This window comes from Coregonus clupeaformis, unplaced genomic scaffold (assembly GCF_020615455.1).
Source record: "Coregonus clupeaformis isolate EN_2021a unplaced genomic scaffold, ASM2061545v1 scaf0092, whole genome shotgun sequence".
In the NCBI taxonomy this organism is placed as follows: domain Eukaryota; kingdom Metazoa; phylum Chordata; class Actinopteri; order Salmoniformes; family Salmonidae; genus Coregonus; species Coregonus clupeaformis.
This window is the reverse complement of record NW_025533547.1, coordinates 764,014-779,039: the sequence shown is the minus strand read 5'-3', so window position 1 is coordinate 779,039 and position 15,026 is coordinate 764,014. Positions and strand designations below refer to the sequence as shown.

Genomic DNA, 15,026 nt, shown 5'->3' with positions numbered 1-15,026 from the left:
CAGATAGACGGCCTAAACATCCAGACACAGGGGGGCGCTGTTTGGACCAGACAGCCTCAGATAGATGGCCTAAACATCCAGACACAGGGGGGCGCTGTTTGGACCAGACAGCCTCAGATAGACGGCCTAAACATCCAGACACAGGGGGGCGCTGTTTGGACCAGACAGCCTCAGATAGACGGCCTAAACATCCAGACACAGGGGGGCGCTGTTTGGACCAGACAGCCTCAGATAGACGGCCTAAACATCCAGACACAGGGGGGCGCTGTTTGGACCAGACAGCCTCAGATAGACGGCCTAAACATCCAGACACAGGGGGGCGCTGTTTCGCTCACTCGGATGCTTTCTCCAATGAGATACATTCAGCCTCTTGCGAATTGAAGGAAAATTATGACACACAGAGAGACGAAAGATACTTTTTTGTGTATATATATATTTCAAAAATATTGGTAAATGTTTTAGGAAGCCTGCCTTCCCTTGGCATCCATGACACCACTGAGAGGCAGTAGGGATGACCAAGGATGACCAAGGATGTTCTCATGATAAGTGCGATAATTTGACAATTTTCCTGTCCTGCTACAGTGAGGGAAAAAAGTATTTGATCCCCTGCTGATTTTGTACGTTTGCCCACTGACAAAGACATGATCAGTCTATAATTTTAATGGTAGGTTTATTTGAACAGTGAGAGACAGAATAACAACAACAAAAAAGCAGAAAAACGCCTGTCAAAAATGTTATAAATTGATTTGCATTCAAAATGTAACGAGTACTTTTGGGTGTCAGGGTAAATGTCAGTAAAAAGTACATTATTTTCTTTAGGAATGTAGTGAAGTAAAAGTTATCAAAAATATAAATAGTAAAGTAAAGTACAGATACCCCCAAAAAACGACACACACACACACACACACACACACACACACACAGGATGAAGTAGGCCTTCCAAAATTAAACTGAAACAAAGCTAGCACAATGGAGGGCATCAGTCAGAACACAGGAATAGGAAGTAGGGATTAGGGAATAGGGAATAGGGAGTAGGGAATAGGGAGTAGGGGATAGGGAATAGGGAGTGGGAAATAGGGAGTAGGGAATAAGGAATAGGAAGTAGGGATTAGGGAATAGGGAGTGGGGAATAGGGAATAGGGAGTGGGGATTAGGGAATAGGGAGTAGGGGATAGGGAATAGGGAGTGGGAAATAGGGAGTAGGGAATAGGGAATAAGGAATAGGAAGTAGGGATTAGGAATAGGAAGTAGGGAATAGGGAGTAGGGAATAGGGAGTAGGGAATAGGAAGTGGGGAGTAGGGAGTAGGGAATAGGGAGTAGGGAATAGGGAATAGGGAGTAGGAAGTAGGGATTAGGGAGTGGGGAATAGGGAATAGGGAGTGGGGAGTAGGGAGTAGGGAATAGGGAGTGGGGAATAGGGAATAGGGAGTGGGGAGTAGGGAATAGGGAGTAGGGAATAGGAAGTAGGGATTAGGGAGTGGGGAATAGGGAATAGGGAGTGGGGAGTAGGGAGTAGGGAATAGGGATTAGGGAATAGGGAGTAGGGGATAGGGAATAGGGAGTGGGAAATAGGGAGTAGGGAATAGGGAGTGGGGAGTAGGGAATAGGGAGTGGGGAGTAGGGAATAGGGAATAGGGAGTGGGGAGTAGGGAATAGGAAGTAGGGATTAGGGAGTGGGGAATAGGGAATAGGGAGTGGGGAGTAGGGAATAGGGAATAGGGAGTGGGGAGTAGGGAATAGGGAGTGGGGAGTAGGGAATAGGGAGTGGGGAATAGGGAGTAGGGAATAGGGAATAGGGAGTAGGGAGTGGGGAATAGGGAATAGGGAATAGGGAGTGGGGAGTAGGGAATAGGGAGTGGGGAATAGGGAATAAGGAGTAGGGAATAGGAAGTAGGGATTAGGGAGTGGGGAGTAGGGAATAGGAAGTAGGGATTAGGGAGTGGGGAATAGGGAATAGGGAGTAGGGAGTAGGGAATAGGGAATAGGGAGTAGGGAATAGGGAATAGGGAGTAGGGAGTAGGGATTAGGGAGTGGGGAATAGGGAGTGGGGAGTAGGGAATAGGGAGTGGGGAGTAGGGAATAGGGAATAGGGAGTGGGGAGTAGGGAATAGGAAGTAGGGATTAGGGAGTGGGGAATAGGGAATAGGGAGTAGGGAGTAGGGAATAGGGAATAGGGAGTAGGGAATAGGGAATAGGGAGTAGGGAGTAAGGAATAGGGAGTGGGGAGTAGGGAGTGGGGAATAGGGAATAGGGAATAGGGAGTGGGGAGTAGGGAATAGGGAATAGGGAATAGGGAGTGGGGAGTAGGGAATAGGAAGTAGGGATTAGGGAGTGGGGAATAGGGAATAGGGAATAGGGAGTGGGGAATAGGGAATAGGGAGTGGGGAGTAGGGAGTGGGGAATAGGGAATAGGGAGTAGGGAATAGGAAGTAGGGATTAGGGAGTGGGGAATAGGGAATAGGGAGTGGGGAGTAGGGAGTGGGGAGTAGGGAATAGGGATTAGGGAATAGGGAGTAGGGGATAGGGAATAGGGAATAGATGGATACGTACACTGCCAAAGTACTTATCCAGTAGTTCCACGTATCTGTGGATGATCTCTAGTGTGATCAGCTCGTTGTCCTGGTCCTCGATGGCACAGCAGAAATACAGGCTGGCATACCTGAAACAACACACACAAAGAAGAGACTGTTAATAACACTCAATGGCACAGCTGAAACAGAATAACAATATGGGAGTATTAGTAAGAGGACAGAGCTGAGTCTGTCGAGATGAAGGAGGTGAGAGAGGGATGGAGTTGGTATGGCACTCTCTGCTCTCCCCTCTCCTCTCTGCCTCTCCCCTCTCCTCTCCCCTCAGCCTCTCCTCTCCCCTCTCTCTCCCCTCCCTCTCCCGCTCCTCTCTCCTCTGCCTCTCCTCTCCCCTCTCCTCTGCCTCCCCTGTGCCTCTTCTCTCCCCTCTTCTCTTCTCTCCGCTGCCTCCCCTCTCCACTCTCCTCTCCTCTCCTCTCCTCTGCTCTCCTCTGCCATCGCCTCTCCTCTCCCCTCTCCTCTCTCCTCTGCCTCTGTTGTAGACAGTCTCTGTCACAGGCCAGGGTGTGGTAGACTGTCTCTGTAACAGGCCAGGGTGTGGTAGACAGTCTCTGTAACAGGCCAGGGTGTGGTAGACAGTCTCTGTAACAGGCCAGGGTGTGGTAGACAGTCTCTGTAACAGGCCAGGGTGTGGTAGACAGTCTCTGTAACAGGCCAGGGTGTGGTAGACAGTCTCTGTAACAGGCCAGGGTGTGGTAGACAGTCTCTGTAACAGGCCAGGGTGTGGTAGACGGTCTCTGTAACAGGCCAGGGTGTGGTAGACAGTCTCTGTAACAGGCCAGGGTGTGGTAGACAGTCTCTATAACAGGCCAGGGTGTGGTAGACAGTCTCTGTAACAGGCCAGGGTGTGGTAGACAGTCTCTGTAACAGGCCAGGGTGTGGTAGACAGTCTCTGTAACAGGCCAGGGTGTGGTAGACAGTCTCTGTAACAGGCCAGGGTGTGGTAGACGGTCTCTGTAACAGGCCAGGGTGTGGTAGACGGTCTCTGTAACAGGCCAGGGTGTGGTAGACGGTCTCTGTAACAGGCCAGGGTGTGGTAGACGGTCTCTGTAACAGGCCAGGGTGTGGTAGACAGTCTCTGTAACAGGCCAGGGTGTGGTAGACAGTCTCTGTCACAGGCCAGGGTGTGGTAGACAGTCTCTGTAACAGGCCAGGGTGTGGTAGACAGTCTCTGTCACAGGCCAGGGTGTTGTAAGCCAGAAGGGGTGACTAACTCGCCCCAGAGAACCTCCAGTGAACCATGACACAACATAGTTACCATGACTACTACTGAAAGAGTCAACAGGATGCTTTGTGCTGCAGGTATGATGACACTGCCTCGTTTACTTCTGGTTTCCTCACTTCCTAGATTTGTCAAGACAAACTCAACCCATATCACTGCACCTTATAGAATCAGTGTGGTTAAACTGTAGATTGTGTAAAAGATTCCCTCTTTGTGGTAAAGGCTCAAAGCCAGACAGACAGACAGCCAGACAGACAGCCAGACAGACAGCCAGCCAGACAGCCAGCCAGACATAACTAGACATGAGACAGTAGAGGCCTTTGTGTATGCTGTACAGTGCATTCAGAAAGTATTCAGACCCCTTGACTTTTTCCACCTTTTGTTACAGCCTTATTCTAAAATGGATTAAATCGTTTTTTTCCCCCCTCATCAATCTACACACAATACCCCATAATGACAAGGTGAAAACAGATTTTTTGAAATGTTTGCAAATGTATTAGGAAAAAAAAACGCATTGTCTCCGTACTGCTGTGCTGTTTGTTGCTACTTGGCTACCTGCCAAACTATTCACGTTTTACTTTTAATAAACGTTTAATCAATCTTTGTGTTCAACAAATTTACCAACTTTTTAGTTTTGTCCTCACTCATCTTTTTTCGTTAAACTTTTTCACCCCGGACGTTTATCCCGAGACAGAAGAGTCATTTTCCTGTGCGTTTTAGCTGCCAACTTTACGTTATTTTCCTTTTTTCCATCGCAACTTTTTTCCCTTATTCAACTTTTCACTCCGGACGCTTTATCTGGACATGGTTCATCAACATCTTCAACAGCCGAAGCTAAGTAGTAACATTAACATGATGTCTTCTAATTGCAGTCGCTGTACTCATAATATACAGGAGAACGATCGCCCTTACGGCGAAAATAGCTGTGCTACAAGCCCAGCTTCAGACGCAATCGTTAGGCAAGGGGTAATCTCAGTGTAGGAAAAGGAAGAAACAGCGTCTGTGCCACCAGTAAGTACAGACAGTAACGTTAGTATAAATCCCCCGCACAGTCCCCGCAGCCGGACAACTTTCTCATGGCTTCTGGAGGGAAATACTGTTGGAATGCTCAACCGGTGTCGCTCATTCAGCCGACAGAAACCTTCAACCGGTTTTCCCCATTATGTAGCGAGTCGGAGTCTGAGTCTGAGTCTTCTCTAGTCTCTACTCCTCCCGTTACGGGGTCTGAGACGCCGAAGGCTCCCACCATTAGCTCTGACAAATTGAAAACCCTAGTCATTGGCGACTCCATTACCCGCAGTATTAGACTTAAAACGAATCACCCAGCGATCATACACTGTTTACCAGGGGGCAGGGCTACCGACGTTAAGGCTAATCTAAAGATGGTGCTGGCTAAAGCTAAAACTGGCGAGTGTAGAGAGTATAGAGATATTGTTATCCACGTCGGCACCAACGATGTTAGGATGAAACAGTCAGAGGTCACCAAGTGCAACATAGCTTCAGCTTGTAAATCAGCTAGAAAGATGTGTCGGCATCGAGTAATTGTCTCTGGCCCCCTCCCAGTTAGGGGAAGTGACGAGCTCTACAGCAGAGTCTCAGCACTTAATCGCTGGTTGAAAACTGTTTTCTGCCCCTCCCAAAAGATAACATTTGTGGATAATTGGCCCTCTTTCTGGGACTCACCCACAAACAGGACCAAGCCTGACCTGCTGAGGAGTGACGGACTCCATCCTAGCTGGAGGGGTGCTCTCCTCTTATCTACCAACATAGATAGGGCTCTAACTCCTCTAGCCCCACAGTGAAATAGGGTGCAGGCCAGGCAGCAGGCTGTTAGCCAACCTGCCAGCTTAGTGGAGTCTGCCAATAGCACAGTCAGTGTAGTCAGCTCAGCCATACCCATTGAGACTGTGTCTGTGCCTCGACCTAGGTTGGGCAAAACTAAACATGGCGGTGTTCACCCTAGCAATCTTATTAGGATAAAGACCTCCTCCATTCCTGCCATTATTGAAAGAGATCGTGATACCTTCACATCTCAAAATAGGGTTACTTAATGTTAGATCCCTCACTTCAAAGGCAGTCATAGTCAATGAACTAATCACTGATCATAATCTCGATGTGATTGGCCTGACTGAAACATGGCTTAAGCCTGATGAATTTGCTGTGTTAAATGAGGCCTCACCTCCTGGTTACACTAGTGACCATATTCCCCGTGCATCCCGCAAAGGCGGAGGTGTTGCTAACATTTACGATAGCAAATTTCAATTTACAAAAAAAAAATGGCGTTTTCATCTTTTGAGCTTCTAGTCATGAAATCTATGCAGCCTACTCAATCACTTTTATAGCTACTGTTTACAGGCCTCCTGGGCCATATACAGCGTTCCTCTCTGAGTTTCCTGAATTCCTATCAGACCTTGTAGTCATAGCAGATCATATTCTAATTTTTGGTGATTTTAATATTCACATGGAGAAGTCCACAGACCCACTCCAAAAGTCTTTCGGAGCCATTATCGACTCAGTGGGTTTTGTCCAACATGTCTCTGGACCTACTCACTGCCACAGTCATACTCTGGACCTAGTTTTGTCCCATGGAATAAATGTTGTAGATCTTAATGTTTTTCCACAAAATCCTGGACTATCGGACCACCATTTTATTACATTTGCAATCGCAACAAATAATCTGCTCAGACCCCAACCAAGGAGCATCAAAAGTCGTGCTATAAATTCTCAAACAACACAAAAATTCATTGATGCCCTTCCAGACTCCTTCTGCCTACCCAAGGACGTCAGAGGACAAAAATCAGTTAACCACTTAACTGAGGAACTCAATTTAACCTTGCGCAATACCCTAGATGCAGTTGCACCCTAAAAACGAAAAACATTTGTCATAAGAAACTAGCTCCCTGGTATACAGAAAATACCCGAGCTTTGAAGCAAGCTTCCAGGAAATTGGAACGGAAATGGCGCCACACCAAACTGGAAGTCTTCCGACTAGCTTGGAAAGACAGTACCGTGCAGTACCGAAGAGCCCTCACTGCTGCTCGATCATCCTACTTTTCCAACTTAATTGAGGAAAATAAGAACAATCCAAAATTTCTTTTTGATACTGTTGCAAAGCTAACTAAAAAGCAGCATTCCCCAAGAGAGGATGGCTTTCACTTCAGCAGTGATAAATTCATGAACTTCTTTGAGGAAAAGATCATGACCATTAGAAAGCAAATTACGGACTCCTCTTTGAATCTGCGTATTCCTCCAGGGCTTAGCTGTCCTGGATCTGCACAGCTCTGCGAGGGCCTGGGATCGGGAGAGACACTTAAGTGTTTTAGTACTATATCTCTTGACACAATGATGAAAATAATCATGGCCTCTAAACCTTCAAGCTGCATACTGGATCCTATTCCTACTAAACTGCTGAAGGAGCTGCTTCCTGTGCTTGGCCCTCCTATGTTGAACATAATAAACAGCTCTCTATCCACCGGATGTGTACCAAACTCACTAAAAGTGGCAGTGATAAAGCCTCTCTTGAAAAAGCCAAACCTTGACCCGGAAAATATAAAAAACTATCGGCCTATATCGAATCTTCCATTCCTCTCAAAAAATTTTAGAAAAAGCTGTTGCGCAGCAACTCACTGCCTTTCTGAAGACAAACAATGTATACGAAATGCTTCAGTCTGGTTTTAGACCCCATCATAGCACTGAGACTGCACTTGTGAAGGTGGTAAATGACCTTTTAATGGCGTCAGACCGAGGCTCTGCATCTGTCCTCGTGCTACTAGACCTTAGTGCTGCCTTTGACACCATCGATCACCACATTCTTTTGGAGAGACTGGAAACCCAAATTGGTCTACACGGACAAGTTCTGGCCTGGTTTAGATCCTACCTGTCGGAAAGATATCAGTTTGTCTCTGTGAATGGTCTGTCCTCCGACAAATCAACTGTACATTTCGGTGTTCCTCAAGGTTCCGTTTTAGGACCACTATTGTTTTCACTATATATTTTACCTCTTGGGGATGTTATTCGAAAACATAATGTTAACTTTCACTGCTATGCGGATGACACACAGCTGTACATTTCAATGAAACATGGTGAAGCCCCAAAAATTGCCCTCGCTAGAAGCCTGTGTTTCAGACATAAGGAAGTGGATGGCTGAAAACTTTTTACTTTTAAACTCGGACAAAACAGAGATGCTTGTTCTAGGTCCCAAGAAACAAAGAGATCTTCTGTTAAATCTGACAATTCATCTAGATGGTTGTAAAGTCGTCTCAAATAAAACTGTGAAGGACCTCGGTGTTACTCTTGACCCTGATCTCTCTTTTGACGAACATATCAAGACTGTTTCAAGGACAGCTTTTTTCCATCTACGTAACATTGCAAAAATCAGAAATTTTCTGTCCAAAAATGATGCAGAAAAATTAATCCATGCATTTGTTACTTCTAGGTTAGACTACTGCAATGCTCTATTTTCCGGCTACCCGGATAAAGCACTAAATAAACTTCAGTTAGTGCTAAATACGGCTGCTAGAATCCTGACTAGAACCAAGAAATTTGATCATATTACTCCAGTGCTAGCTTCCCTACACTGGCTTCCTGTTAAGGCAAGGGCTGATTTCAAGGTTTTACTGTTAACCTATAAAGCGTTACATGGGCTTGCTCCTACCTATCTTTCCGAGTTGGTCCTGCCGTACATACCAATACGTACGCTACGGTCACAAGACGCAGGCCTCCTAATTGTCCCTAGAATTTCTAAGCAAACAGCGGGAGGCAGGGCTTTCTCCTATAGATCTCCCTTTTTATGGAACAGTCTGCCTACCCATGTGAGAGACGCAGACTCGGTCTCAACCTTTAAGTCTTTACTGAAGACTTATCTCTTCAGTAGGTCATATGATTGAGTGTAGTCTGGCCCAGGAGTGTGAAGGTGAACGGAAAGGCTGGAGCAACGAACAGCCCTTGCTGTCTCTGCCGGGCCGGTTCCCCTCTCCACTGGGGTTCTCTGCCTCTAACCCTGTTGCAGGGGCTGAGTCACTGGCTTGCTGGTGCTCTTTCATGCCGTCCCTGGGAGGGGTGCGTCACTTGAGTGGGTTGAGTTACTGACGTGATCTTCCTGTCTGGGTTGGCGCCCCCCCCTTGGTTTGTGCTGTGGTGGAGACCTCTGTGGGCTATACTCGGCCTTGTCTCAGGATTGTAAGTTGGTGGTTGGGGATATCCCTCTAGTGGTGCGGGGGCTGTGCTTTGGCGGAGTGGGTGGGGTTATGGAACCCCTACCTGTCCCAGACCTGCTGTTTTCAACTCTTAATGATCGGCTATGAAAAGCCAACTGAGATTTATTCCTGATTATTATTTGACCATGCTTGTCACTTATGAACATTTTTGAACATCTTGGCATGGTTCTGTTATAATCTCCACCCGGCACAGCCAGAAGAGGACTGGCCACCCCTCATAGCCTGGTTCCTCTCTAGGTTTCTTCCTAGGCTTTCGCCTTTCTAGGGAGTTTTTCCTAGCCACCGTGCTTCTACACCTGCATTACTAGCTGTTTGGGGTTTTAGGCTGGGTTTCTGTACAGCACTTCGAGATATTAGCTGATGTAAGAAGGGCTATATAAAATAAAATTGATTGAAAATTGATATTAAAAATATCACATTTACATAAGTATTCAGACCCTTTACTCAGTACAAAAATGTATGCACGCATGACTGTAAGTCGCTTTGGATAAAAGCGTCTGCTAAATGGCATATTATTATTATTATTATTATCAGTACTTTGTTGAAGCACCTTTGGCAGCGATTACAGCCTCGAGTCTTCTTGGGTATGACGCTATAAGCTTGGCACACCTGTATTTGGGGAGTTTCTCCCATTCTTCTCTGCAGATCCTCTCAAGCTCTGTCAGGTTGGATGGGGAGCGTCGCTGCACAGCTATTTTCAGGTCTCTCCAGAGATGTTCGATCGGGTTCAAGTCCGGGCTCTGGCTGGGCCACTCAAGGACATTCAGAGACTTGTCCCGAAGCCACTCCTGCGTTGTCTTGGCTGTGTGCTTAGGGTCGTTGTCCTGTTGGAAGGTGAACCTTCGCCCCAGTCTGAGGTCCTGAGCGCTCTGGAGCAGGTTTTCATCAAGGATCTCTCTGTACTTTGCTCCGTTCATCTTTCCCTCGATCCTGACTAGTCTCCCAGTCCCTGCCGCTGAAAAACATCCACACAGCATGATGCTGCCACCACCATGCTTCACCGTAGGGATTGTTCCAGGTTTCCTCCAGATGTGATGCTTGGCATTCAGGCCAAAGAGTTCAATCTTGGTTTCATCAGACCAGAGAATCTTGTTTCTCATGGTCTGAGAGTCCTTTAAGTGCCTTTTGGCAAACTCCAAGAGGGCTGTCATGTGCCTTTTACTGAGGAGTGGCTTCCGTCTGGCCACACTACCATAAAGGCCTGATTGGTGGAGTGCTGCAGAGATGGTTGTCCTTCTGGAAGGTTCTCCCATCTCCACAGAGGAACTCTGGAGCTCTGTCAGAGTGACCATCGGGTTCTTGGTCACCTCCCTGACCAAGGCCCTTCTCCCAAGATTGCTCAGTTTGGCTGGGCGGCCAGTTCTAGGAAGAGTTTTGGTGGTTCCAAACTTCTTCCATTTAAGAATGATTGAGGCCACTGTGTTCTTCAGGACCTTCAATGCTGCAGAAATGTTTTGGTACCCTTCCCCAGATCTGTCTCGGAGCTCTACGGACAATTCCTTCGACCTCATGGCTTGGTTTTTGCTCTGACATGCACTGTCAACTGTGGGACCTTATATAGACAGGTTTGTGCCTTTCCAAATCATGTCCAATCAATTGAATTTACCACTGGTGGACTCCAATCAAGTTGTAGAAACATTTCAAGGATGATCAACGGAAACAGGATGGACCTGAGCTCAATTACGAGTCTCATAGCAAAGGGTCTGAATACTTATGTAAATAAGGTATTTCTGCTTTTATTTTTAATACATTTGCAAATAATTCTAGGTGCTGTCTTTTGGATGGGACTTTAAACTGGTGTCCTGCCTCTCTGTGGTCACTAAAGATCCCACTTATTGTAAGAGTTGCTGTAAATGAGAATGTGTTTACCTGGTAAAATAAGGGATAAATACATGGCCCCGTGTAGCTCAGTTGGTAGAGCATGGCGCTTGCAACGCCAGGGTTGTGGGTTCGATTCCCACGGAGGGCCAGTATGAAAAAAAAATTATGCACTCACTAACTGTAAGTCGCTCTGGATAAGAGTGTCTGCTAAATGACTAAAATGTAAATACAAAAGTTGTGTATTGTTTCCTGATACTATCTTTAGTGGAGAGAGGTCACTGATTGGTCAGAGTCCCAGGTGTGGTGTGACACGGAAGTGTTTGGGTCACCAGGGCACTGCCTACCCATCGGTTGGCATGGCAACTAGAGATAATGAGGCAAGGATCCTCTCTCCATCAGCCTCAAGGGTGCAGTCTACAGACCCACTCATCAGTCTACAGACCCCTTCACAGCTCAGTCAAGTCTCAGTCTACAGACCCCTTCACAGCTCAGTCTACAGACCCCTTCACAGCTCAGTCTACAGACCCCTTCACAGCTCAGTCTACAGACCCCTTCACAGCTCAGTCTACAGACCCCTTCACAGCTCAGTCAAGTCTCAGTCTACAGACCCCTTCACAGCTCAGTCTACAGACCCCTTCACAGCTCAGTCAAGTCTCAGTCTACAGACCCCTTCACAGCTCAGTCTACAGACCCCTTCACAGCTCAGTCTACAGACCCCTTCACAGCTCAGTCTACAGACCCCTTCACAGCTCAGTCTACAGACCCCTTCACAGCTCAGTCTACAGACCCCTTCACAGCTCAGTCTACAGACCCCTTCACAGCTCAGTCTACAGACCCCTTCACAGCTCAGTCTACAGCCCCCTTCACAGCTCAGTCAAGTCTCAGTCTACAGACCCCTTCACAGCTCAGTCTACAGACCCCTTCACAGCTCAGTCAAGTCTCAGTCTACAGACCCCTTCACAGCTCAGTCTACAGACCCCTTCACAGCTCAGTCTACAGACCCCTTCACAGCTCAGTCTACAGACCCCTTCACAGCTCAGTCTACAGACCCCTTCACAGCTCAGTCTACAGACCCCTTCACAGCTCAGTCTACAGACCCCTTCACAGCTCAGTCAGGCTAGTGAATAGGCAGTCTGAAGGCAGGTTTCCATTGACCCAGGTTTATTTGACAAAAGCAATGTCGCAAAAAAGATCTATGCGACGTGTAATGGAAACGGCAGATATAGAAGACATGTTCTAAAGGTCGACAGCATCTTCATCAGGTCTCTCAAATTTGGCCCTAAAGAAAGATTTTTCCATTTAACAAGCAGTGCTATTGAGTTACAGGCATAAATTTGGCCCTAAAGAAAGATTTTTCCATTTAACAAGCAGTGCTATTGAGTTACAGGCATACTATGCTTTGATTAGAAGGAACAGAAACTCAACATGATCTACATCAGAATGTTTTAACAGCATTTTCCCCATAAATAACACAAAGTCACTGCAACATACAGCTATTAATGCTCTTAATGTTTCAGTAGACCTACTCCCTCTGATCAATGTTTCAGTAGACCTACTCCCTCTGATCAATGTTTCAGTAGACCTACTCCCTCTGATCAATGTTTCAGTAGACCTACTCCCTCTGATCAATGTTTCAGTAGGTCTACTCCCTCTGATCAGTGTTTCAGTAGACCTACTCCCTCTGATCAATGTTTCAGTAGACCTACTCCCTCTGATCAATGTTTCAGTAGACCTACTCCCTCTGATCAATGTTTCAGTAGACCTACTCCCTCTGATCAATGTTTCAGTAAGTCTACTCCCTCTGATCAGTGTTTCAGTAGACCTACTCCCTCTGATCAATGTTTCAGTAGACCTACTCCCTCTGATCAGTGTTTCAGTAGACCTACTCCCTCTGATCAATGTTTCAGTAGACCTACTCCCTCTGATCAATGTTTCAGTAGACCTACTCCCTCTGATCAATGTTTCAGTAGACCTACTCCCTCTGATCAATGTTTCAGTAGACCTACTCCCTCTGATCAATGTTTCAGTAGACCTACTCCCTCTGATCAATGTTTCAGTAGACCTACTCCCTCTGATCAATGTTTCAGTAGGCCTACTCCCTCTGATCAATGTTTCAGTAGACCTACTCCCTCTGATCAATGTTTCAGTAGGCCTACTCCCTCTGATCAATGTTTCAGTAGACCTACTCCCTCTGATCAATGTTTCAGTAGACCTACTCCCTCTGATCAGTGTTTCAGTAGACCTACTCCCTCTGATCAATGTTTCAGTAGACCTACTCCCTCTGATCAATGTTTCAGTAGACCTACTACCTCTTATCAATGTTTCAGTAGACCTACTCCCTCTGATCAATGTTTCAGTAGACCTACTACCTCTTATCAATGTTTCAGTAGACCTACTCCCTCTGATCAATGTTTCAGTAGACCTACTCCCTCTGATCAATGTTTCAGTAGACCTACTCCCTCTGATCAATGTTTCAGTAGACCTACTCCCTCTGATCAATGTTTCAGTAGGCCTACTCCCTCTGATCAATGTTTCAGTAGGTCTACTCCCTCTGATCAATGTTTCAGTAGACCTACTCCCTCTGATCAATGTTTCAGTAGACCTACTCCCTCTGATCAGTGTTTCAGTAGACCTACTCCCTCTGATCAATGTTTCAGTAGACCTACTCCCTCTGATCAATGTTTCAGTAGACCTACTACCTCTTATCAATGTTTCAGTAGACCTACTCCCTCTGATCAATGTTTCAGTAGACCTACTCCCTCTGATCAATGTTTCAGTAGGCCTACTCCCTCTGATCAATGTTTCAGTAGGTCTACTCCCTCTGATCAATGTTTCAGTAGACCTACTCCCTCTGATCAATGTTTCAGTAGACCTACTCCCTCTGATCAATGTTTCAGTAGACCTACTACCTCTTATCGATGTTCTTGAAGTTTAACACTTGCGCACAGCACAGACACACACACACACACACACACACACAGCTTTCAGTACTGTTAAAGCTTTGAGTATAGGAATTGACTATAGGAAAAAAGAACTGGCTCTATGATACCTCAGAGCCTGGTTCGTCTCTAGGTTTCTTCCTAGGTTCCTGCCTTTCAATGAAGTTTTTCCTAGCCACCGTGCTTCTACATCTGCATTGCTTGCTGTTTGGGGTTTTAGGCTGGGTTTTTGTATAAGCACTTTGTGACATCTGCTGATGTAAAAAGAGCTTTATATATTTTTTTATTGATAACGTTAGGTGGCTAGCTTACAATATCAAGCTTCTTGGTTACAGCAGAGACAATCAATCACCTCCTGGACCAAGTGTGAGCAGCCTTTTGAGATAGTTGTATAACTTTCTGAGCTGGGTTGTCTGTCTTACATTTAGTTTATGTTCGCTTGCACTTGTCAGCATTTAGCTAGCATCCTCTATGGGAATTTGCTAGCACTTTGTTAGCATAAAAAATTAATGATAAACAGCAGCCCTTGTGTGCACTGCCGGTAATACCGTATACCCCGGTATGGTACAGGTACGCTGTGAAGGGATGGAATGCTGGACACCGCCCAGTGGCGCAGCGGTCTAAGGCACTGCATCTCAGTGCTAGAGGCGTCACTACAGACCGAGTGGAGCAGCGGTCTAAGGCACTGCATCTCAGTGCTAGAGGCGTCACTACAGACCGAGTGGCGCAGCGGTCTGAGGCACTGCATCTCAGTGCTTGAGGCGTCACTACAGACCCCCTGGTTCGATTCCAGGCTGTATCACAACCGGCGGTGATTGGGAGTCCCATAGGGCGGCGCACAATTGGCCCAGCGTCGTCCGGGTTTGGCCGGTGTAGGCCGTCATTGTAAATAAGAATTTGTTCTTAACTGACTTGCCTGGTTAAATAAAGGTTAAATAAAAAAATTAAAATTATTATGAAGTAATATGTGTGTATTGTGGCAGATCAGGGGGTTTGGTCAAGACGTTTACACTGATCAGACACGGACACAAGTGTGATAGCTCGGTTTCAAGGGTGTTTATTTAAATAATTAAGAAAGAGAATGGAATAGGTATCCTCCAGGAGATCTCCTTGGATACCGTCTTCTGGGCTCCGGGGTAACAAACCCAGCTCCCTCCGTTGTCTGGTCCTGAGCACGACTATATGGGAGTAACCTCTCTTCCCCAGTCCCAACCTCCCGTGTGCTGCCCTATATGGGAG

The 15,026-nt window shown here is 46.5% G+C and overlaps 1 protein-coding gene across 2 annotated transcripts in view; it reads right to left on the bottom strand.

Moving 5' to 3' along the window:
* The window catches only part of LOC121534209 (AP-1 complex subunit sigma-2-like), an 83,696-nt gene that overhangs the window by 23,694 nt on the left and 44,976 nt on the right, over positions 1-15,026 (bottom strand). For both annotated transcript variants that reach the window (XM_041840774.2, XM_041840773.1), the window contains exon 3: positions 2,552-2,660. In XM_041840774.2, the coding sequence (XP_041696708.1) occupies positions 2,552-2,660 (109 nt within the window). The remainder of the gene's footprint in view (positions 1-2,551; positions 2,661-15,026) is intronic.